This window comes from Seriola lalandi, unplaced genomic scaffold (assembly GCF_002814215.2).
Source record: "Seriola lalandi dorsalis isolate HSWRI2012SDOR001 ecotype SW California unplaced genomic scaffold, Sedor1 jcf7180002054695, whole genome shotgun sequence".
NCBI lineage: Eukaryota > Metazoa > Chordata > Actinopteri > Carangiformes > Carangidae > Seriola > Seriola lalandi.
The window spans coordinates 1,197,194-1,222,470 of NW_019525248.1; the positions used below are offsets into that span (position 1 = coordinate 1,197,194).

Below are 25,277 nucleotides of genomic sequence, written 5' to 3' on the forward strand. Positions count from 1 at the left end.
TCTTCTCCCATTGTGTCTGTGTCTGATCGCCTTGCTTGCATTTTTCTCTGTGACGCTTTGTTATTATGAAATGTAAATGAAGCTTAATTTCAGCGCATGTGAGATGAATCATATGTTCATTAAATACTCAAGCAGGCCTAGATAGATGACAAGCAGCTAGAGAGAACATATGCTCCGACTTGGGGTGCAAAGGCAGAGCGGAGGGTATGATGGAGGGATGTAAAAGATTGGTTTGAGCAGTGCCTACTTCTCAGCAAGCCTGACCTACATACTGCCTGATTGTTATTCCCCACAGTGGGTAGGAGAAATCCTAGAATGGCCTGAACAACAAAAATGGAGATCTTGTAGTGAAATGTCTCTCTCAAATAGCTGTAGTTATAAATTGAGCAGATGCTCAAAAGCAAGAGAAATGCAATATTCTTGTACAGAATGATCGAATAGGGAAAGTGGACCTCATTAACAGCAGGTCCTGTTAGCAGCATGTATATTTTAAAAGGAAAGTTCCTGTGCTGTTAATTGCTCCCCGTGAGGCTCACTTATTTCTTTGGCCAAGTGGAACAGGCTCCCTGGGGCAAAGACATGCATTTAGGACATTAGGCTAATAAAACAAGCTACTAGTCTTACCACTCCCCAGTACTCTCCCACCCATGGCTCAAAAGTATCAAAGGCAAGAAAACACAGCCACATATTAAACCACTTGTTGATGGCAGGGTGATTTACTGCCAAGTGCAGAGCAACAGCCAAGGAGTACATACTTTAATTGCAGTCCAATCTTAATATTTTTGTCAAACTCTAGTTGCTAGAAGCTAATTTTCTTTTCCTACTCAGAATAAATATGTTGTGGCCAGTATCAACATGTTCTGCTCTATATAAACACTTCGGCCACTTCAAATAGGCTTACGTTGTTTGCATTCTACATAGTGAGAAGGTGGAGTTAACAGTACAACCTGTATTGTTGGATTTTACCATATGTGGTTGGTTGATTGTCATGTCATTTTTCCTGCATTGTGATTGGCTGGGGGGCGGCACCTGACGAGGTGCGTGGGTAGACCAAAAAAAGAAATTAGCGAGCAGCTGGATGGCCACGCTCGGTGTTTGGTGGATTGAGTGAGGGGAAAAAAAGACTCAGAACTGTTGTAAAACTGGTTTAAAGTGTGGTTTGCCACTTAGTGCACTGTATAAATTAGAACATAAGACTGCTAACCAGTGAACATTTGTATGTGTACTGTGAGAAGTTCAGTCACAGACGCGGGAGCTGATATTGTGTTATTATTAGCCTTTCCAGCTAACTAGCTAAGTTAGTTGCCATGGCGGATGTTCTGAACTGAGAGTGACTCGGCTAAGGTCTGGAAGTTTCTTTGGATCACTACAGCCAGTCGGTGTCAACAGCCAGCGCTCCAGGTGGCCAAGTGAAGCCTGGTAGCTTCTTTAACGACGACGTAAGACGGAGAGGACTCCCCTGTCAACCCGCCACGGTCAGCCCTCAGCCCGCCACGGTCAGCCCTCAGCTCGCCATCAAGCTGCCTGCTCACTCCACCAACGTGGAGATCCAACAGTGGGATTGTGTGACTTACCTGCAGCTATTGTGAGTACTGAACTGTTATATTTGCTCGGTTAGTTATAGTATAAAAGTTTATTAGCTTGTTGAAAACATTGACATCCTCTGCTGTGTGTTCTATGGAATATATGACTAGCTAGCATATTAGCAAACATTATAATCAGAAGCTAGCATGCTAGTTTGATCCAAACTCATCACTCCAGGGGGCTATGCCCAGTCCCAGAGGTCAAATCTGAAATGCCTCCACGTCTGAAAATAAACACAATGGCTTATAGAAACAATTGATAAAGTTTCATGCTTTAGTCATAGAAGGCACAATGCTTTCCATATACAAGCGTATCTGCTGCACTAAAAGAGTGAAGCTACTTCTTTGTCATTTGGCCACCATGTACCCGAGCATTGATCAGGCCTGCAACCTGGGGTTTATTTGTTAAATTGTCTTTCATTTTGTTGCCAGCTTGTGTGTGTGTGTATGGGTGAATGCTGTGCTGTGAATTTAAATGTACATTTAAGGTTAAATACCATAGTAACATGAAGGTACTTATAATGGTTTATTAACGGTTGATGTATTGAAACAAAACAAGGTTTAAAGGGACATAAAAGGTTAGTTAAAGGTTGAAATACAGAAGACATTATTTCCCTTTTGAATATAATAAATCCTGACCTAATTTTGGGGAATATAGATTATTGTTTGTGATTCCTTTTTAAATAATGATAACCTTACGAAAAACAAAAAGAGGCTTAACTAACTGAAATATGGAAGTAAGTTTACGGACACAGGGTACTACCTATAGAATAGGGTACAAATCATTATACATCTTCAAATGGAAAGGCCAAAGAAGTAAGTGTTGTGTGCTTTGGATATATATCCTATGTGTAACTAAAATTTTATAGAAATAAAATGATGTCTTAAAAGCTGACCCAAACCTACTTTGGCTTAAGAAAGTCTACATGGTTAAAAAAAGAAAAAAGGAAGGGAATTGTGTAAAAGATGCAAAAGTATAAAGGTAGGTGAGTTCATGTACATGGATAAATGGTGAGCACAGGTTGAACTTATTACACCTCTCTTAATAGACTAACAGTAGTGGAATGCAACTAAATACTTGCATCATAAATTATACTTGTATAATATATTTATACATAATATAACTAATAAGCAATAAGTTTAATTTAACAATGGATTAGTACTGATATTCTCTAGTAAGAGCTGGCACAAAATTTCAATTGAAGATAAAAGGTAAGGTATATATTTTTTGGCTGGTGACAGATGTCTGACGGATGTCGCCCAGGCGTCAACTAAGATGACTTAAGACACTGGAGCTACAGCATTAACTGGCACTGCCAGCCTCTGCGACAGAAGGTCGAGCAAACATTGGCAGATGGTTGTGCTGTGAAACATATCTAAGGTCTTAAAACGTATAAGAATTGATGCTATTTTGGACTCATCTATCAGCCTTGTTAAAGAATGTAAATAGCACAAACTGCCAACAGTGCTGCCATTATATTACATATCATCCCCTAATGATATGACAAATGTGGCCCTTTAATGGGCCCATAGGGGAAATCACTCCGAGGTAGGACAGCAGTGATGTTCTGTACATTGAGTGTATTTTCAGTAACATGCACATATAGGCATGTGTGATTTGCTCAAACATATTAGTATCATCAAAACTAAGACCGTGGAGGAAGATTTAATTGGTTTAAAAAAATGTACATGAACCTGAGTTAAGTCTTTTTTTGGTTTGGTCAATATCACAGCAGTAGTGGCATAAACAACAACATCTTCAGTTTTAAAGAGCAAAATTAAATTTATTTTTTTGCATTCAATACATTTCATCCATATATTTGATAACTGTTAATAATCTTATAATTCTACTTCATGTTATCATACTGCAGTAAATATGTCAATCCTACAGCATGTATAGCATGTTTAGTTCACTGTATGAGTTAAACAGCTGCCCACACCGCAGGTGTGTCAGTGGTAAGATTCAGTGTTCTTCTGTGTAACACATCACGTTTCACAATCTCAGAAACAAACTGGAGGAAAACTACTTACAATTCAAACATTAATGTTCAGTGGGTGACTGTGGTGTAAATAATTTGAAAAGACGGCGACCTCTGGTTGGCATCCACCAGTGGCTGTGTGTAACTGACAGCCACATCACACACTGGTTTTATTACAAAAGCGTTGTTTTTTTTAATCATTCAGATAGCATCTGTCTAAATTGTGAAATTTTTGTGCTTTTGCAATTACTTTGGAAATAATTAACTCCCCATGGCAGTTGTGTGGCTACAAAGAAATCATCTTAAGACTATGTTGTGTGAAGGTCTGAGGCTGCCTGACTGGAATAGCTGCAGAACTGAAAGGATAAGTGGCCTTTTCCCTTTGAATACTTATTCACTAACTCATCACTAATGGACGCACAGCTGAGCCACTGGCTGTAAATAGGCTCTCACCACTGAACTAAACACAAATAACTATGGTACAGTACAGTACATATACACGCACACACACACACTCAAACATACACAATATACCCACACAAATGCTCTGTCACCCTCACATCCATTTCTGTGCAAATGTAATAGTTCAAAGATTTTTTGTGCAAATTCAATTATATAATATGCATACTAAGGACACTCCCTTACACCTATTTATTTACTTATGTGTGATGTGTGTGAATCTATTGAAGAGGAGCGTCTAATGTTTTCCCTGTATGTTTCAGTGAATGTGCTGCCAGACAAAGGTGAAGGGAAGCAAATAGCTGCTCTGTAGAATCAGTAAGAATATTAGAAGTAGCCATATCCTCCTCCTGGCTGGACCACACTGTTCATATATGATAACACCAGGAGGGGAGAAAGAAATGCACCAACTTCCTCCTATCCCTTGTTCCATTTCCACTGCAAAACCCCTGCAGACATCTTCCCGCTCTGAAGAAAAAGCAATCAGGCTGAGAACAGTCCTCCTGCAAGTCAGCCAGCAGGGGTCAAGCTAGTCCTTCTCTCGGCTCCCGTCATCCCACCCTCGTGGGAGCAGCTGAGCAGAGGTGGACACCTAATTTCCCTGCTCCTGTGGAGAAGGCTAAAGGCAGTGTTTGGGAGTTGGATGACCAGTCGATGCCCTCTCTCATCAGTTGTCCACGTTGGCCCTGAGTGTGCGAGGCTTGAGTCTTTGATGCAGTCGGTAGTCCTGGCTGGCCGCCCTTCGCAGGGGAGCCGGAGAGCCGAGCTGCGGGTTGGTGAGGCCCAGGGTCTGAGTCTTGACGGCTCGTGGCAGCGCCCTGCTACAACTCACAGAGCGTCTGTCTTCGGGACCCGACTGGGACTCAAGCTGAGCCTCACACAGCTCCAGCAGTGACACTACCTGCTCCCTCAGCACCAGGGATTTGAACCTGCGACCTGCCAGGAAGAAAAAGGCTTCCACAAATGCTTGTACTCCCATCCCTGAAAAACAAAGAGTGGTTAAGGTGAAGACAAGTAGGTGAGGAAGGTAGAAACAGAATTAACGCCAAAAGAAGAAATTATGCTCAACAAAAATAGGTATTACACAAAAACTAACAAACATATTACTCAGTGACAAAACTAAATGTTTCCTGGATTTTCATACTGCTGCCGATTGATGAATTATGACAATCCAAACTGAAGTCATCCCAGTTTAAAGGAGTAGTTTGACAGAAAGCAAATAAGCATATTATTACAAAGTCTAAAAAAAAAAAAACAAATGGTTATGTCATAGACAATTTTTTTTGCTTGTGGGAAGTTGCAAAGGAAACTAATGACAGAGGCTCCAGGAAGGTACTGCTTCCAGTGAAGAAATAAATCTGTCTTTTGTGCAGATTAAATAAATGAAATATCACGTTAGTTAGTGAGTGAAGTGCTGGTAGACGGATTTTGTTATTTTGGGACAGAGCCAGGCTAGCTCAGAGGCCAGTTGTTTCCCTCTCCAGTGGCTGTGCTAAGCTAAGCCTTACATTTAACGGACAGATGTGAGAGTGATATTGATATTCCCATCTAACTCGTTTGTTTGATGTATAATAACAAATATTAATATATTGCTTTATATTAATCTTAACAAACATTATTTGAACTGTTGTTGGGTTTACGGGTTAAAAATGCCAATGATCATTTTATCTTTTCAATTTTATCAGTGTCAGACTTTGCCTTAGGAGCCAAAGTCAGAGTGACTTAGGGTGACTTAAGGATGAATTAGAAAACAGTAAATTGTGAAGAAAATAATAGCGTGAGCTGAGCAGGAGCAGAAGCTGAATTTTAACCCAAAGGTTTCTTTAATATTTTCTACTGCAGCCTCACTTATTCTCACCTAGACAAGAAGACAAATGTGCAGAAAACCTGAGGAATTCATGGAGTGAAAAAAAATTAATGAGAAGCTGATTCACACTTGACTAACATGGTGAAAGTTTATAGGTCATCTGCAATGGAATTATTAAAAGATTGTACAGATTACAAGGACAGTTGCATAAATTCCTCCAGGTGTCCTTTTGAAAAAAAAGACAAAAAAAAAAAAAAAGACTGACATATCCCAAACAAAAAAAAACGTAATAATTTGTAAATACAGTTTTACAGTTTCATGCCTCTTCCTAATTCCCACCAAATCCTCCAATGCACATCCACAGAAAAAACAGACTCTGACTTCTGTCTCTCTGAATACATATGAGCTCATTGTAAATGCAGCCCACAATCTCGTCTGTACAGGCCCTTCCATCCTGTCCATGTGATCTCCATCCATCCGCTCCGCCTCACAAACATTCCTCGCAAGGTGCAATGTCTGAATAATTCATGTCTGATAGTCTCTTCGCTGTCACATTGTGATCTCGGCTCATTTCAATTATGGCAGCACAATGTCAGACGGAAACTGACAAAGAATGACAAGCAATTATCTTCAAGCACATTATTTGCTCTTGGTCTCAAGGATACTCAGCTCGCTGTCCTCTACATGTAGTTTCAATGTTAGGGTTTTGTTTTAGCATGTATATACATGTGTGTGGGTGTGGGTGTGTTACCTGCTTCTCTAGAATCAGGCATCGTTCCTGACCAACGACGTGTGATGTCAATGTAGAGGATGTCCACTGAAGCCATGGTGAAGTTACTGTTGCTCAGTTTGCACGTCCTAAAAACAATCAGGAGAACTGTGGCTCATTCAGAAAGCTATGGTGCAGCACCAGATTAGCAGGAAAGCTAATGTGGGTGGTTGTTGTTCCAAGTCTTTGGCTGTTGTGTTGTGTAGCTGCTGTCTGGCTCAGTGTCACTGTCTACTCTGCCTGTGATACACCGTTGACATTACTGCTTTATGCGAAGATTTGATTGGCTGTATGGAGACAAGTTCTTCAACTATGTAGACTCATCAGCCATAATATCTACTTTTATGATACCTATAATGTTTAGTTTTTCTTGACACTGTCATAGAGATGTTTATTTATACACTGAGGTCATAGTTAGTGGTGGAGTTGTACTAGACTGCTTTATGCTGAGAGGTTTCTAAACAGGTTTAACGCAACTTTTAACTATGATCTCAATAATAATCATAGAATTGAATTTGCATATTATAAACTGTAACTAGAATTTATGGCAGAGCTGTTGTTCACAATTGCTATACACTGAACAGGTGAACCCAATAAAGACCACTGAGTTTGTGTCTGCTGTAACAGACAAAAATGCAGTTTATCCTCAGTTGGATTTTAAATACTTACTACATATCTAAATTTAAATAAATAAAAACTGGACACAAAGAGATAAGATAATATATTCCCCACCTCTACCTCTGTATACAAGACAATCATTAGGAGTTACACTTGACCAGTATCTTCCCTGGTTTAGTTTGTTACATTTATTTGTCAGGAAACATGAACAAAAAACATTAATCTCAGACAAAGAGAAATGATGCATTGCACTTGATTTAGCGACTTAATTAACTAAATAAAAAATTTGCTCCCAGTTAAAGCCAGAAAGCTGTATTCTTAGGTTTACCTCAATCTTTTTCAGCTCTATTAGTACTCTGGTCAAACACATACATATCTCACTTGGTATGTGGATGAAAAAGTTAAACACAAGGCCTTTGTAGAACTTAAGTAATTGAACAGTACTAGAGAATCAAAAAGTGCCTAGACCTTAAAAAAAAACAAATGCAGTACTGAAAGCAGACTATACTATATGACTGAATATAAAAATCTTTCTATCTGATCTTCATGAATTTTATGGATGGTTGTGAGCTTAATGTAGCTGTAATCTTTTGTTGTGATTTGTCTGCTTGTGTGGTGCACTCTTTGTGTTAAAATCAGCTGCTTTGTTTATATCTGAATATATTTTTGGACTATGCTTTCTCGGTCTTATTGATGTTTTATGTGGTTAATTAAGATTAGCAGCTGCTATGGCAGAAGCTAATGGGGATGGGGGGGTCCGGTAAAATAAGTAAAATCTGTACCTGATAAAGGTTCGGAAGGCAGTGGGGCCCAGGCGCATGTTGCCCTTGACCCCAAGGAAGCGTATGAACAGAACTGCAATTCGCTCCACCAGCCGCAGGTGGTTGAACTGTTTGGTGTACTTGGGGTAGACCTGCTTCAGACACAGCGAGGGCAGAGCTCCTTCATCCGAGCTCCTCTCTTGTGTCTCTCCCTCCATGGGAATCTCCTCCCTGTGTTCAGACCCACCGGCCCTCGATTGGGAGCTTTGGTTGTAGAGTAATAGGGAAAGAAAAACACTGCGTTATATTTTAATGCAATACATTTTTTATGTAGAAAGTTGACCAAACATTTCACCAGAAGCTTTGAAGACCAGTAGTAAGTCACTAGTCACTACATGTACTGCTTTTTGTGCCGTCTAGAGCTGAGTAATGGCCTTTAGGCCCTACAGGAGGGACGCACAAGCCCATAAGGCCAACCCAGAGAGCTTTTGTCAGCTGAGTTACAGATAGCCAAGGACCTGAGGTAGATAAATGCACCAAGCTTTTCACTCGAGTCTGCACTTACAGCCTGGCATGGCAGGGGAAAAGAGAAGAATAATATTGTATGACGGATGAATAACTCTTTTCACTCCCACATCTCACAGCTTTCATACAACCTTTTAACTGTCAGTGCTTACATCCACAACATTTACCTGCATCAGTAGCAAGATGCATCTATGTGATGGAGGCTCAGCATCAAAACTGAGAGATCTTTTTTTTGTTTTTATGAAGAGAAAGTTGATACCTCTCACCAAGATTAAGTAAAACAAAGCCCAGAAAGGAAGGTTAATTTTGTTGGAAGTGACACTGTAACTCATTAAGTGCTGCATACCCAGGTGATGCCTCTTGAAAAGCACAGTGGCTCTCTGCAGTAGTTTTAGGCATTAGTCAATGAAAGCCTGCACTTACATTAAGACCCATATTGCCAATTCCATTGAAATGACTGATGGTGGATGAATTGTGCTTTTAAAGACATCACGTTGATGCCCTGAATGAGGCAGAAAAAATTACAAAAGCACTTATGTTAAGTTATTTAAAGGGGCCAAAAGAAGCCCATCTACCATGGATTTAATCCATCAGTCTCCTGTGCCACAAAGATGGTCAGGAGGCTTTGCAAATATAAGATGGAAATGCATACAGAAATGCCACATGCTCAATAGGCTACACACAATATGCTCTGGTGAGAAAATTGAAAGTAAACAAAAGTGGGGTTTTTGGTTTTCTTTTGTTTGTTCTTATGATCAGGGTACCTTTTGACTTTACCTTTTAAGATTGTGCATTGTGCTGGTCTGTGGTGGCAATTTTGGCAAAATAGCAGTCAGAATTTCAGGCCATGTAATGCTAACTGCCCAAAATGACTTTTCCCCAACAATATCAATGAAAATAATCATTAGATGGAGTCCTGGATTGGTGTCAGGTGTGATGACATGCTACGGTTTTGCACCTGTTTCAGGTAACAATTCCTTTATCTGAACTTTGCCCTCTGCACCACCTGCCCATCTCTCGCCACCGGCTACTGAGGTTCTCCTGAGGGATTTGATACCTCTGCTAGAAAAGGAATGGGAGCCGTGCGCTCTGTGAGTGTCTACCTTCAGGACTGTGTGGGTGTGTGCACTCTGTGCTCGCCTGACATCTCACTAACTCTCCTGTTAGCTTTGTTGCACCTGTTATAGTATGGTACAACAAATTACATCCGTATCGTTCTTATTAGTGCACGGAGTCCAGTGACCTCAAATAATTCCCATCACAGAAACCCGGACAGAGGGTCTCATCAACCAGAATAAGGGGAAAAACACCTGTGTGGGTGTATAGGGCCTTTAAGGACAGCGCCTATGGTCGGTGTGTGTGAAGATACATAAGCAACAAAGAGAAATAAACAAAGGTACTTTCACGCCAAGGGGATACAGTACTGCTGACTCTTCTGAGGCAGTTTTTCTTTCTCTATGAATTAGTAAGCAGTGTGAATGGCACTGAGAGAGCACTGTTGAATGTTTAATAGAATCAATCATCCCTCGGCAGCCAGAAGGACACCACCCACATCTATTTAGACAGGACAGGCTCGGCTAAAAATGGACACATCTTCGACTGAAGCTGACAGCCAAGACAGGCAGTGAAGGGAATGTCGACAAACATTCCCAGCAGACGAGGGGAGGAAAATGATGGAAGCAAAGCAAGGGGGTAAAAGGTGAAGAATGGCAGGTTATTAAAAAGAACATCCAGAGGCCCGGTGTCAAATGTTAGTTGAGCGTAGGTAAGGAGGAGAGCTATGCCTAATTCAGCTGTCATTAACCTGCATAAGTGCTGTTCCTGGTCCTCTGGTGAGTAAATATTCAAAGCTACTGCACACTGTCAAAAGTCTTAAACAGGTGTCAGGGAAAATAAATTGTCTGTACACTTTCAGAAGTCTAACTAAAATAAACATTTCTCAGAGTATGAGTCGTACAAATAACGTCCCACAGGTAACAACTTTTTGCATTTTACAGATTTAAAACACCCCTTTCTCACTTGTTTCTTTCCTCACACCCACAAGAATCTCACAAGCATTTTATTCAGAGCTGTTCTCAGTGAAAGAGCAGGAAATGTCTCAATTTTAAAAACACGATTCAACCTTAGTTACCTCAGACTGCACTCAGGCCACCTTATATCCGTTCATGCACATGATGCATTTGTACCCTACTCTAAAAAAGTATGTGCGTCTATGAATATAAGCTCTTTTGTTCTCACCCACATTCACACACACCTCTCATAATGGCTCATAAATCACCCTCGGAGAAATCGTATACAGGATTAATGAGCTGGGTACGAGAAGTACATGTCTAAGAGTCACTGATACCATCACATCCTCCTTCTCACAAGTCCTCATTTATCTCTTCCTCTCTTTTTCTCCAAAAATGCCACTTTACACCCCTTTGTTCTGCCGTTTTATATTGACTTATCTTTCTTATATAAGCCTTCACTCCATCTCCTTTAAATACAAAACACATTTTTTTTTTTTTTTTTAACTCAGCTGTACCTTTGTATTGTGTGCCTGGTCAGTTCTCATCTCTCTCTCACTTCATTTTGTCAAGTGAAATTCATATTGGGGCTGAATTAACTCTAAACTCTGCGTTCTGAATGACTGAATCTCATCCATCCCACTACTGAACAGCTGTCAGTGACCACAGCACAGGTATGTTTACTTACTAGTAGACCATCTGTGCATTGAATAAATTACTAGCCCTCTTGTATGTATGATTCTGGAAGTTTGTAGAAAAAAATATAAATCAATGCGTGTGAATGGCAGCTTAAATCATGTAGTAATCTTGCATTTAGTCTTGACAGTGAGTCATCGAAAAAATTAAGATGCCAATCAAAACACTGTCTGGTTCTAGAATGGGTTACTCAATTCACATCTCCTTTGCTTATTTCCCTTAATCTACCACGTTTCTCTCCATGATCAGCAATTCATCGTTCAGACACGCTTGCATCACCTGTGGATATTGGATCCTGGAGATTTTCTTTTGATTTTAGTGCCACATCTTTCCACACAAACGGCTTGATTTAAAAAAAAAAAAAAAGGATAAAAATTTAAAGTAGCATTCAGTGTGGGGAAAACCATCATGTTTTCCATCAAACAAACATGCATGTACGTCGCAGGTGCCTTTGTGCCCATGCAAACACACAGAACAAACTGTGGGAGTGAATGATTAATGAGTTCCTATTTAGCGCCCGTGTTGCTGGCTGCAGTGATGATTACATTTTTTGGAGCATATCCAATCTTATGGCTAATTTAATAAACATTAGCCCTAGCTAGTTGGGACATAATTAGCATATCTCCCCCCCTCCAACAACAAGACTCAGTCACTATCTGCATAGCTGACAGTACGCTTCCCTGCAATCACAACCAGACATGAATACTAAATCTTTGTGCTTGAGGGTGTTCAAATTTTTAAGCTAACAGAGTTTGATTTTATCATATATATATCCAACTTATTGAGATGTTTGGGCTTTAGGTTTTTCAAGCTCAGTTATTATTTGTGATATATATATACACTAGGAAGTGCAGGTGCAGTACTGATGTAGATTTCCCCTTTAGTCTGGGTCCTACCATGACTATGAGAGACTGACTGCTAGTCAGTTACATTATTATTTAATAGCTGGGTACTGACTGTCTAATCATCAGCTTCTCTCAGAGATTCAGATCTCTAACCATATTCCCTACACACCTGCACCCCATTTACCTGACTTCTGTTGCTTGTTATTCCATCTCATTATTGTCATTGAGCACCATTTGTTGTTACTACTATAGTCTCTACTCTGGATTTTTCCCATCTCCATAATGCTTATGACTTATTCCAAGCTTTTCCACCCACTTTAGTGGCATGGTATCTTCCTACAAACATAATAGATACATGAAAATTTCAAACATTACTGTTATGCACTATAACTTCCTTCACATCATAAACCTCGTCCTCGTTGGTGTCACTATAAGCCGAGCTCCATTTTTATAGAGGCACTGAATTATATCATATTAAAGATCAGTGAACTTGTTTCTTCTGTGATGCAACTTGCCTCGGTCTGGGTTTAAGCCTCTTCTCACCACATCACTGCAGATTATAGATACACTCACGCTGAGATATTTTATGAAGATATTCTTCCACTATTTAATTGGCTTGGGGAGGCTTAAAACCTGGAGATAAACTGTCACTGTGCATCTACAGTACAGCAGTGAAATAAATGGAGGTATGTGCTCACAATGAAATGAGCCAAATAATTCACAGCACCAGGAAAACTTCTCGTGTAATGTTAGGACTAATATCTGGCCAACTGAAAGCTACAGACTGACAATACAACAACTGTTACTTCCATGAATTGACAACACGCTGGTCAAAAATATAATAGTCCATAATCTCCACCGTGTGGGGCTACAACTAACATAATAATTTTCATTATAGACTCATCTGCCAATTATTTTCTTAAATAACTGATTGTAATAACTAATTGTTTGGTCTATAAAAAGGTCAGGAATTACTGAAAAATGTCCATCACAAATCTCCCAAAGCTCAGGGTGACATCTTCAAAAGCAGTCTTAAACCCAAATATAATAAATTTACTGTTACATAAGACATGACATTTTTGCTTGAAAAATTACTAATTTATCGTTAATTGATTATGACCATCGTTTAATGTTTTAATAGCCTAATTAACTGTTGACCAACTAATCAATTCATCATGTTAGCTCTAAAACTTGTTGTTGTTCGGACACATATATAAAGGTTTTGAGCAACCCCCAGAATGAGGGACATTAGATTAAAGGATTTCGAGTCTCTAGAAGTATGTATGTAGGAATTAGTTGAATGTATATACTGTTACACTGTAGTGTGATTCACGGACAAGTACACGATGTGGTTCTGCTGATTCGAGCTAGACGAAAATACAGCAATGCATATTATATGCGGATTATATCAGTATGTTATTGGTGATGAATATAATAGTTAAGTGGGTATTATCCCCGAGAAGATATCCCTCTCGCTTGCAGAACAAAGCAGATCAAATATCTGATATAGAAGTTAATCTGAGGAGCAGCGAGAAAGAAGTGAGGGAAGGAGAGAAAAAGCGAGAGAGAAAGAGGCAAGAAATGGAGATGATGGTAGAACAGAAACAGTAAATCCTCTTGTCATAGAAGAAAAAACAGATTGAAAGGAAAAAAAAAAACACAAACCCTAATGGCAGAGGAGATTTATTGCCAGGCACCACACAGGGCCAGTCAGCCAGAGAGATTGAGCCACCAGACTTGTACAGTAATGTGTGAATTTCCACCACGGCTCAGCTGAATTTAATTTTTCCATTTAACAGGCTTATGGAGAGCTGTTGAGTGGTGCAGAGCTGGGCTCTGAGGAAGGACGGGCAGAGGAAGGTATCATGTCTTTAAAAGTGGACTCTTAAGTCCAGCAGACAAAGAGTGGAGGATATAAGAACTTATACTTTGTGTTTACTGTGTAATGTATGTTTGTGCAAGCCAGTGTATTTACATTGAAGGTTTCTTGTGGCCAGGGTCCATTAGGCGCAGAGTGTCCCTAATAACACCCACTTTGACCTCTTCATCCACAGGACTGGGAACATATTCAAAAACTCCTGGTGATACCTGGAACACAAACATTTATTATAGCACTGAAAATAATAATGATGACATCAACAATATAACTATGATAACACTGATGTTGACATTCACTTTTACCTCCTTTTCGTGTTCTATCCTCATACTGGGGTTGGAGTTGACCTCTAGTAAAACTGGCTTCAGGTTCTTCATCAGCAAGATGTCAAAACCTAATATCTGAGACAAAACACATCTTTAATTACTTACTTTATATAAATATTAAAATAAATATATAAAAGAATAATCTAAATTTTATACTATGGGTGTAACACAAAGCTACTATTTTAGTTACCAACATACACGCAATATTTTAACCATGAACCTTGGTGTTGTTCCTTAGGAGGACATCAGTGTGTTAATGTGTGTATGGATGTGTATGTGAATGGGTAAATGAGACATAGATTGTATAGCGCTATATAAAAGGCAGTACATTTACCATTTACCTCATTTGTATTTGTACCCCACCTTTAAAAGATAAAAGCAAATCCAAATACAAGCTGTTAAAATGTGCTGGTGGAAATCAATAAGGTAAATATAAAAGAATAGGAAGTTAGTGGAAAATTCAAGTCAGAAGTGCACTGGGCCATTTTGCATGACTTTTGCTTAACTTCCTTTAAAAACTGGAGGAAGGTTATTGAGAAAACACAGGTCATAATAACTCATTGGGTTGAACATGCAGTAGGAGGAGGTCTTGATAAAAATAAAGAGTTTGAAGAGTGTATGGAAAGTAAAAAGAAAAAAAAAGAGAAATTGACATTGACAGTCTTGTTACTGCACTGAATTTAGGATAGAACCCAACAAATGTCAGAATATAGAACTTAAATCTTAGGACACTTGTGCGTGTTTTTAGACTATAGTCAATATTATTAAGTCTAATATTATAAGACAGGATCTGGAGTTACAAGGATTTGTAAAGATATTTATGGACATACATCCTAAATGGGTACGACTGAGTGGGAGGTGAGTGTATTCAGAGCGCATTAATATATGTCCATGTCCAAATACTGCATTTGTAACCTTCTACACCCCTACTGTACACATTCTGATCCTAACAGTGTTAGCCACGACCCACCTGGAAGCATGTGGGTCCTGGTTTGCCTGGCGGTATATCAGCCTGATAATAAACTTTAAGTTCAGGCACCACAGCAATGACAGTCTTGATGACAAGAGCGATGATGTCTGACCACACCTTCTTGATGTCTACACCTTTAGCTGCCAGCCTGTAGAGCACGCTGGAGAGAGTGCGTTTGCTTCCTGTGCTCTGGCTGTCTGAGTGGACAAAGTTGCCGCTGTGGACGTTGAGGGAGTAGTTTGTCAGGTGCATGAAGACATGGGTCAGATTCTTCTGGCTTGGCTCCTACATAATCAGAATAAGAGTGACCTTAATTTTGTGTCTGCTATAAAAATAGAGGTGTGTTTTTTTATAGCATCAAAGCAAATTAATAGCTTAAAAGTAGACCTGCCAACATCAATAGCACCATCTTGGATACCTGGTAGGGCTCGGTGCAAAAACGTGTCAGGCCTTCCTTGGCAATGTAGATCTCCAATGGCTCCAGAGACTTTATCAGTACATATAGGCGGATATCAAACTTGAGCTTGTCAATGAGTAACGGCTTCTGGATGTACTCCTGGACTACAGCCTGTTTGGCCTGTGAACCCGTCATGAGCTTTAGGTCACTGGGGTCACGGATGAGGTAGATGCCGTCCCCCTGAGAGCCCCCATCTGGCTTGACAATGAAGGTGGGATTCACCGTGGCATCGTTCTCCTTCACCATGCGAATCTAGGAGTGAGATAGGATATGGTTAACAAAAATCTCAATGACCATATCCCTGAGCGAAGGTAGCTTACAGATGTGTAATACAGATGTTTGCAGTGGTTTATAATATGTGTTGTTGATGTGATGTTTGGAAAGGTGTCAAACCAGACATGAAGCAAACCCTTAACGATTTGTCATAAAACTAAATTTCACTTTGTCAAATTTAAAGATGTAACAACCAGTGTTACAGAACAGATGTGATTTACATTTAAATAAAAACACACCATTCGTCTTCTGAACTTACAAATTAATGAGTTCATGAAGCAAGATATGTGGCTATAACAAAGTCAAAAAACAAATGTCCATCTAGGATGCTGGATAAGTTTTTTTCTGGTTTGCTTTCATATATAGCAAGCACTCTCAAGTTTGTTTGTTTTTTTGTAATTTTGTTTACAGCAGAAACAAAGTGGCAAGTGAGGAGAATGACACCAAAAATTGTGACTACCCTGATTCCAGAGCTGAATCTTCGATGAGTCCCTTACTGTGCAATATGGTAAAATAAATACCCGGATTTAACTTCTAGCTGTACTGCCTCCATATAAACCAGATCAAAGCTTTACCTAATCTTCATTTTACACAAGTCTGATTATACACTGCATGTATTAATTAAGGATGTATCTCTACTTACAAGCTAAAAACATCCACCTTTTGATTACTACTTAGGGTCAAGTGTTACTAAACAGACAGAACCAGCATCATGCAAACATGCAAAGTCAAAATCAAGCCTATTATTCAGTTTTTAATGAGACTTTTTATGTAATAGTCATGTTGGGTTGAGTGCCTAATTATTAGCCTTATGTCATACAAAACATAACACAGGAAAGCCTCTGTTTAATGGGACACTGTTTTGTCTGCTGAAAACTTAACTGGAAGTCAAATAGTGATATTCTGGTGCCCCCTGCTGGACATTATATATAGCTGCAATATAACATTTCCTCAAACCAGAACCATTGCTATTGCCAATGCAATTACATCACCAATTAAGATCATTTAGTGAAAAATGAAAACCTGCTCACTGGTATAATTATTGGTGACAGAAAATTTAACTGCCACCTGCCAAAATCAGTTAAACTGTTGGTTGTGGTGGAGAAAAATAAAAACACATCGAGTTTCTGCAATTAGACCTGACTACACATCTAATTGCTGTACATGTGATCTTAATTTTATGTCGGAAATTTCTAACTACCGGCCAAAATAACAGATTAAAAAAACACATTATTTTAAATGGTTCTTTCCTTGTCTGAACAACTTTCCATCCAAGTTGATGAACATAACCCACAAATCTGAATAGATGCTTCCCTTGTCAGATCATTTATAACGTGCTGAATGGCACACATGGTAACTGTAACATCTTTGTTCACTGTGGTCACCCAGGAAAAAGCAGCTGGGGGAAGCTCATTCTCTTCACTACTCTTCCTCTTATGTCCCACCCAATTCTGCTAGATTCAACCATGTGTTAAGGAGTGCCAGATTACTATAAAGGGTAGTGTGCATAAAGGCATTACAGTCTGGCTTTTCCCCTCAAGGAAAGTGAGCAATGAAGCGAGCACATGAAACAAGAATTAAACAGGTCATACTATTAAGAATGCCACTGTTGCAATGTAGCATGGTGAGTGTCCACAGCAAAGGAATTGTAAAGACCACAATTTACTCCAGAGCATGTGTGTTGGTATTGCTAAATTATGAATAATTTGAAAACTTGAGAGGAAGCAAGATGCCAGCATGACAAATTCAGAACTTTTGTTTTTTCAAAGGAAAGAAGCTGAAGCCTGCTGGAAAAGTCACCAAATGTTGCTAGATGATGTAATAAGCTATTAGCATATTCATGACGCCATCTTGTCATATTTGCATTCTGCATAGTGTCAGCCAGTTTTAGCCCTTTATCTGTTAACTTCTCTCCTCCTCTCTGTGCTCACATATATAGTATTTTAATACAGCTGAATTCACAATAAAGCTGTTCTCACTTACATGGTTTTCTGTTTATGTTGTCAGACAACAGAACAACTATGAAATAGTGACTGAAACGCGGCTTATATATTTATAATCGTGACGTCATCTGACAAAATCACCAAACACATAATTTCAAGACAAAGGCTGTGCTGTGTTTTCAGCTATATTTACTTGTAAATTGACCACTTAGAGAGAAAGTTAGAAGTGACAGAATATCTTTCTTATTTTGCCTCTCACACAGCGCACAGCCTCCATCTGGATAACAAACTGCTGCTCTGCCACCGACTTAGTCTGAGTCACCAGTATATATTTATTTATAAAGCCATTCTGGGGGCTCATCTTCATCTCAGTTCACAAGACATAACTGTTACATGTAAGGACAGGAAAAAAAAATCTAAACTTTCTCAGCTCAGATCTGTACACCCAAACAAGGTCTGAAGGAATTAATACCCTAACACTTGCACATATTTGCAGTTGACAGCCAAACTGTTCTTAATTCTAAGTGGAAACACATATGTGTAGCTCTGTGAGCCATGTCAAAGACAAATGTCCATCACTGTGAGGGACAATAAAGTTTTTCTGTTTCTCAAATAGAGAAGAAAGCAATCATGTTTTCACCTCTAGCCACTGAGAATGATCTACCAAAGGAACACATTTTTCACAGCACATATTTAGACTTGTGATAGCAGTTGGAGGATAGGTGTAATTGATGAAATTAACAATGGCTGCATTTCATTTAGGTGTTCCAGGTCTGAGGCCATGCTGTTATGTATGCTGACTCAGTGGCACGGTCTACTGGGGCACTTAAATGGAATGAAGGCTTTGTTAAAGTTATTAGTAACACCTGTGTTTATGCTGCTGTGTCAAGTAAAAATGTCTGCTGTGAAAAAAGTTTACTTAAATTGAGGAATGTGACATCTCTTGCGAAATTCAACACTATTGTAAATTCTTGTTAAACTTAATTGTCTTTATTTGCAGCTTATTTTTGCCTTGTGTTATTTGTTTTATGTTGCATGACTTCTGTTTTGTTATCAGCCTTTTATTCAATAATAGGCACTTACTCGATTAAATAAGGATTTCATAAAACGAAAATCCTATTTTATTTTGCACACGTATATACTTATCTTTAATCTTTTGTCATCTTACTCTCGTGTCGTGCAGTTAATGTAACGTTTTCTTGCCTTCCATGGCTGCTCAGTTCTGCTCAGACAACATATAGTATCCGTGTTTTGACTGCTACATATTGCACAAAAAATACAGAAGAGCAATGATTCGCTTCAGTTAATCCAGAAAAACTTATCACATCCAGCATCATAACATTTTTGTGTTATGCATTATACCTGTGTGGAGAACTGCTGGTACTCCTCAGGCAGAATCCAGGAGCGGGGATAGAAGTTGTACTCTTCTGGGAACAGCTCCTGCATAGTCCGCACTGCCCGACTCAGGTTAATCTTCCTCAGCATTTCAATCATTCCTGCCATGCAAAAAGAACCATTTCAAAGATACAACTGAAAATGCACTTGGAAATTATTAATTTTCGGTCTGCTGCAAATACAGCTAGTTTCACTGTAAGCAGATAGATTCTACAGAAGACTTCTCGATATCAAGAAAGAGTTTCCATACTTAAAACGGCAGATAGACACGACCTTGTAAAAAGATATAACTCAATTTGACGCAAGAATGACATAGAGGAGATGAGTGCTAGCCAGGAAGTGATGGAGATTTGGACGTACATTTGTTACTAATACATGATTATTGCCATGGCATGAAAAGGTTAGCATTGGAGCAATGAGGATCAGTAAGGCTTTAACTAAATCCCTCCTGTTGTGATTACAGAATACTGAGTACACGTGAAGTACTGCAAACTGAAATCAAGGCATCTCTCCACTTATGGTTCGACAAGCATTAGTGTGGGGTGTTTCATGTGAACAGAGGGTTGTAGGAGAGGAGAGGGGCAAAAGCACTGCAATACCTGGGAACTTGTTCACCTGCCCTGAGACGATATTTTCATTATCATGGAAGGAGACGCCATGCCAGTAGATATCACAGACTGTTCGTCTTCCCAGAGGAAACTGAAAACACACACAGAGAAAAGTGAAAACAGGAAATAAAAGATGATCTGCAACAACAGAATGATAAAGAACAATCAATTCTGAAACTCATACTGCTTTTGCATCTGTAAATGACAAAGAAGGCTTAATCTGTTAGTATGACTCAGGACACTGGTAAAGTGCTTCTCGTGATCCCAGAGTGCAGGATAATCTTGCCTAAAGATGGTATGTAGTGCGTGTTCTGTTTTGATGAGCTGGGAAAGAGGAGAGGAAGTGATACTATAAAAGGATTAAGAGAGTTAGGAAAACCTACTGGCACAAGTCACAGCTTTTGTCCACTACACCTCTACTCCCGCCCACACTCCAAACCACATATTATGCATCAAAGGTGTTGTTATCATAAAGTTAAAAGGACAGGATATTGCACTCGTACGGTGTCAATTTTCACGTTTGGATATTCAGCCTTTCAATTTTGATTTACTTTCCAGACTCATTAAAGAAGACACAATTATTCTAACATAAAAATGTTTTTATTTAAACAAAAGAAAAAGAGCTCTAGCAGTGCTTGGATACTGGCTAGTACATGAACAACTATTAAGACAGCTTCCAATGTTACATTTATCCAACTACATACTGCATGAATCTGGGTCATACTTTTGGTCTCTACTGGTCTCGATATAACAGGGGATATCTTCAGTATGTGGATGCTTCACAAATACTCTGCTAGTATATTGTGATTACACCTTAAGTCATCTATGTGAACTGTAAGGAAGACTACTGTTCCAAACAGGAAAGTAACATTTAGTAAGGGACAATACTACTGCTCAGTATTTGTTTTTGTTTTTTTTGTCTTTCTCTATTATTTTTGTAGTCTTCATGGGCAGTCTTCATCTTTATAACTGCTGAAAGAGATCTGAATAATTTATTTAAAAAAAACGTTCCCTGAATTCCACCCAGCGCACGGTTCAAGTCTTAAAACTTGACGCAGCTCACATCTGAGTTTCAAAAGATCAACACTGAGCTGGGACACATTATGTCATGGAGTCTATCTTTAACTTTATAATATCGTAACTCTATATCAAGTTGTTTTGGAAGGTCAGCAGTATATCGTCACTCACCATTGTTAAACTCTATCTTGATATGACCCACCCAACTGTCCAGCTACAAGATAAACCTGTGACAGAATTACATCTCATTAATGAGTTAGCATGAGAGCTTGTGAAAAGAGGGAAACCCTTCTCGACAGCCAAGACCTGCTATAATTACTGCCAGGGAGATGCCATCTTATGACCGTTTAATCGCATCAGGGAAGGAGGTCAAATTAATTTGAGAAGTTTGTAAGGGATCAGGCTCAAAAATAGCCATCTTGTGTGTGTGTATGGAAAGTTGGGTCAATGTTTAAGCCATTGTTGTGGACTTAGTCATGTGTGGTTCATTTTCCAAGCCACCTCGTGAATGAAAATACTTAACTCGTTGAACTAATACACTAGCAAAAAGGAGCCATGAAGGATTTGTTAAGTTCGCTCATCCAGTTAACAGAACTTATAATTTCAGGTATTCAGCTTAATGTTTTCCAAAACGTGCTATGAGGAGGCATCTAAGTGACATGCCTTTTAAAATCAATGTGCTTTTATTCAAAATGTTGGATTATAATCAAAATACCAAGCCCATGATTAAACGCAGTTATTAGTCCCATTTTCTCAAGTTGTCACTCAGACCCTCAGGCATTGCATTCTCTCTCTGCCTCAAAGAGGACTAGAAGTCTATTGGATTAGAGGAGCTTAAGGCTAATCATTTCCTACTGTTTGAGTGTGCCATATGCTGAAAGTCAGTTGACAGCTGTCTCTTCTGAGAACACTGCAGATGTACAGGCGTAGTCATTTGGATGTAAATTGGCCTTAAAGCCAAATGTTCAAATCATCAGTCACTAAAATGTCCTCATAAACTGTATCCAACACCTCATGTTGTACAGCTAATCAACTGGTAGGTGTGGTACAACTCTTCAATGTTCCTTTCATAACTGGTAAAACAAATAGAGCCCGGCTACTGGAGTTTCAGCCCCTTCAAAGATGTTGACAGGTACTTTCAAAATGACACAGGATCTATAGCGCCTTTGACTTTGTTGGGGGTGGATCATGTGGACAAAGCGTGGTAATGTATAGTCCTTCTGTCTACGTTTCTGATACCAGACCTGGAAGGGTTTAAGTGTCACTGCGTGGTCACCAGTGATAAGTTGAGTCTTTACCTCACCTGTCTCATCGTATTGCCTGTCTTTACTTCTCATGCATAATGGACACCATGTTAATAATGGCTGATAGAAGGTATTAATTGCATAACATTCAAACTGACCAGATTGTATTTATGGCTTGAAGCAAAAAGAACTGGATCAATTAGGCCCTTCATAAATCTTTTAAAGTTGCCGCTTTTCATTTGGAATAACTTTCATCCTCGGCCATCCTTGTGTAATTTCATCCATTAGAGGCATGCAAACTGACATTATCAGCTCATGGTTGGGTTAAAAGTCATCATGTCATCTAAGTATTAATGTGCAAAGTTTTATTTCCATGACTTATTCAACAAACACTTTGGTAGAGACACTGGAAATAAATACCCAATGGGAAAGGGCAACAAATCATTATACTCAAAATATGTATTCATGGAAAACATAAAAGGCAGAACTTGGGTTAACTAACTCCATTCACAACTTAATTTGCAAAAAAAATGCAGGAAACTTAGAATAAAATTCCTTTCATTTCAGTATTATGTGTTGAATCCATATCAAATGAGACACATTACTAACATTTATTCTAGTATCAGCCTCAGTGTGTTTATAAACAGCTTGACTTTAGGGCAAAAACAAACTTCTGCCCCTCAGAAATGTAATGTGATTAGGTTAACAAAAATAGATATGACAAGAGGCCGCCTTATAAAATTAAAGTGCATTTTCTGCCTAAAACATATTGTGTCCAAAACAGGTTATAAATAAATTAATGCTCAATTACAATTGTCCATACTATTTTAATGGCTGGGCAAATTCATCAGCATTTTATGTCTTTGGAGAGCCACATTTTCTTTATCACCATCAAATCTCCTGTCCATTTTACATCAGTAATGTATGTATATGTCATTTAATGATAAGTCCTATCCTTGAAAACTGTTGGAATTGTGCACTGAGGGCATTTTCTCTAGTTCTTCCAGGCCGTTCTCAACTTCAAGAGGACAAATGATATGAGAATGTTTTTCAGAAGGCAGTTACAGGCAATAACCGTCGTAACATTTAGCTGTCTACACTAGCCTATAGCCAACTTGTGTGAAGCTTATAGTCATGTCATATGTGACATATTATTATCATTATTTCTCCAAGGCAAACAGCTAAAGAAAATGAAAAACAAAAAACTCATGTAACACACCTCTTTCCACTTTAGCTGCTTGATGCTTAACTTCAGTGCCTCCAACGAGGTTTTGGCTTTCGATGTATCCACTGTCACTGGTCTTCTCTTCCTTGCAAGTTTGAATCCGTCCTCACGGCGTGTGTCTTGAATGTTTTTGGATGCATGGATGGTCAAATAGTTCCCATTAGGTTCTGACTTGCCCTGCAGTATCTTTCCAGTTCCTTTAATGTGAAGTGTCCTCTCAAGCCCAAGTCCATTTAAGTTTTTCCCAACATGAGCAGAAACTACAGACCCATGCAATGACAGATCTGAGATGTGTTTGCCACAAGAGTTCTTGTCATCTTTTCCCTGCTTACTGCGACTTTTTCCTCTGTGTTTACAAGTGATGGAGGTGTTGGATGCATCTCCCCTAGCTACGGTGATGCTGGAAGGGTCTGGTGAGACAGAAGCAGGGGAAGAAGACACTGGCAGCTGCTCCTCAGTATCCACACCCTGTTTCTCTGCATCCTCGCCGCATGATTTCATTTGCTCGAGTTGAACCTTAACTTTTACATAATGATCACTCATTATGCGAAATACTACGAGTGAAACTGCTGGGCAGGGCACAGTTGTACCACAGAGTACAATAATCCGATGCCGGCGGGCTAACGTTATTCTGAAATAATGTAGTACGCATTGCTAGCTTAAATAGCTGATTTAAGAGTAAAAGCCATTTGCTTCAGTTTGTCATTCCCTAAATAGAGTAGGTAAGCAGACAGCGGAGCTATGCCCACAGTCTGCAGCGTAACCTAGCTACAAACCGGTTGACACCTCAGGCTAAAGAAGTAACGCTAGCTAACGCCGTTAGCCAGCTGGATACAATAAATGTAATTAGCAACTTCAGAAGGCTAGCGGCTCTCACAAGATTGTGCTGACTTAACCTAGCTGCTAGTGGCATGCAGCACTTGTAGCCAAGACTGAAGCTAGCTGCTTGAAAAGAGCTAAACCTGACGTTAGCTTGTCAGACTTCATTTAGCTAACATATGGTTCTGAGCCGCCGGCAAAACTACCCTTTAACTCATGACAGACTTTACCTCACAGGTACCGTTACGTGTCTTTCTAGCAGTGACCATCGTTGCGAGGATGCCCACGGTCATCAGCTCTGTGTTTGTTAGGCAGGCAGCAACAGGGGGGAGACCAGCCCATCAACCAGCTGCTGCCTTTTGAGCTCCTCGTACTTCCTGCTACTGGCTTCATGACTTAACGCCCATTGACTATAAATAGAACCAAGGCTCTGGTGGTGTTTATCTGACGTAAATATAAATCAGTGTTTGATTTTTCTGCGCAAATGTGTTTTGTATGTGTTCATATCTTTATTTTAAAAGCGAATGTTTAGCACTGAAATCTCGCAAATCAGCGATATTTACCCTTTCAAGTGGTACCTGGTCACAAGTGGTATTTATTCCCGACAGCACTTGAAGGCAATACGGAGATGACATGTTTCAATGTTATTCTTCTTTCACTTCTTTTGTATGTCAAGATACATGTTTGCATGTGACTGAGGAACAGGCACTGTCCTGCAAGCTCCCCTCTTTCTAATTGATTCTGGCATAATCTCTGCCATCCTCCCATCTGTGATTGAGTGTAGACCCAATCACTAAGTTGTGTGAATTTCAGAACTTCAGCAGATGAGATGTATTTGAACCTTTTTGTTGTTCACCATCTTCTGTCAGAAGCAGAGTCGACACTAACCATGGTGGAATTTAGTCTTTAGTTGTGCCACCATCCGATGAATGGATGTGCTGACAAACGTCAAAAGTTAATCTTCCTCCTCACTCCTTTCAAAGACATGTTGCGCCTCTGTCGGCATTTGGGGCTTGGACCTGAATATTCTGTCTCTTTCAAACTCTCAACTTATCCAGTAATTGACTGAGCAA

At 39.4% G+C, this 25,277-nt stretch overlaps 1 protein-coding gene across 2 annotated transcripts; it reads right to left on the reverse strand.

Annotated features, from left to right (window-relative positions):
* Nucleotides 1-3,341: 3,341 nt before the first annotated feature.
* Nucleotides 3,342-24,550, reverse strand: ttll11 (tubulin tyrosine ligase-like family, member 11). Of its 2 annotated transcripts, none has more exons than XM_023423998.2 (10): nucleotides 23,380-24,550; nucleotides 19,891-19,990; nucleotides 19,259-19,392; nucleotides 15,642-15,932; nucleotides 15,341-15,508; nucleotides 14,233-14,328; nucleotides 14,027-14,139; nucleotides 7,998-8,240; nucleotides 6,580-6,686; nucleotides 3,342-5,002 (listed from the first exon to the last, which is right to left on the reverse strand). In XM_023423998.2, the coding sequence occupies exons 1-10, from the start codon at nucleotides 23,926-23,928 to the stop codon at nucleotides 4,689-4,691; spliced, it is 2,115 nt and encodes a 704-aa protein (XP_023279766.1). In that variant the 5' UTR covers nucleotides 23,929-24,550; the 3' UTR covers nucleotides 3,342-4,688. The 2 variants fall into 2 exon arrangements, with proteins under 2 accessions (XP_023279766.1, XP_023279765.1); XM_023423997.2 differs by having other exon boundaries at nucleotides 15,224-15,508.
* Between the last annotated feature and the right edge of the window lie 727 nt (nucleotides 24,551-25,277).

What these genes read in the sequence shown, in the direction of transcription:
- ttll11 (XM_023423997.2), bottom strand. Translation starts at nt 23,928, where the DNA reads ATGAGTGATCATTATGTAAAAGTTAAGGTTCAACTCGAGCAAATGAAA. An exon ending in GCCTTCCGAACCTTTATCAG is followed by an intron (nt 6,687 to 7,997) that starts GTACAGATTTTA and finishes GATTGTTTTTAG; the next exon opens with GACGTGCAAACTGAGCAACA. An exon ending in GCCTGATTCTAGAGAAGCAG is followed by an intron (nt 5,003 to 6,579) that starts GTAACACACCCA and finishes TTTGTTTTTCAG; the next exon opens with GGATGGGAGTACAAGCATTT.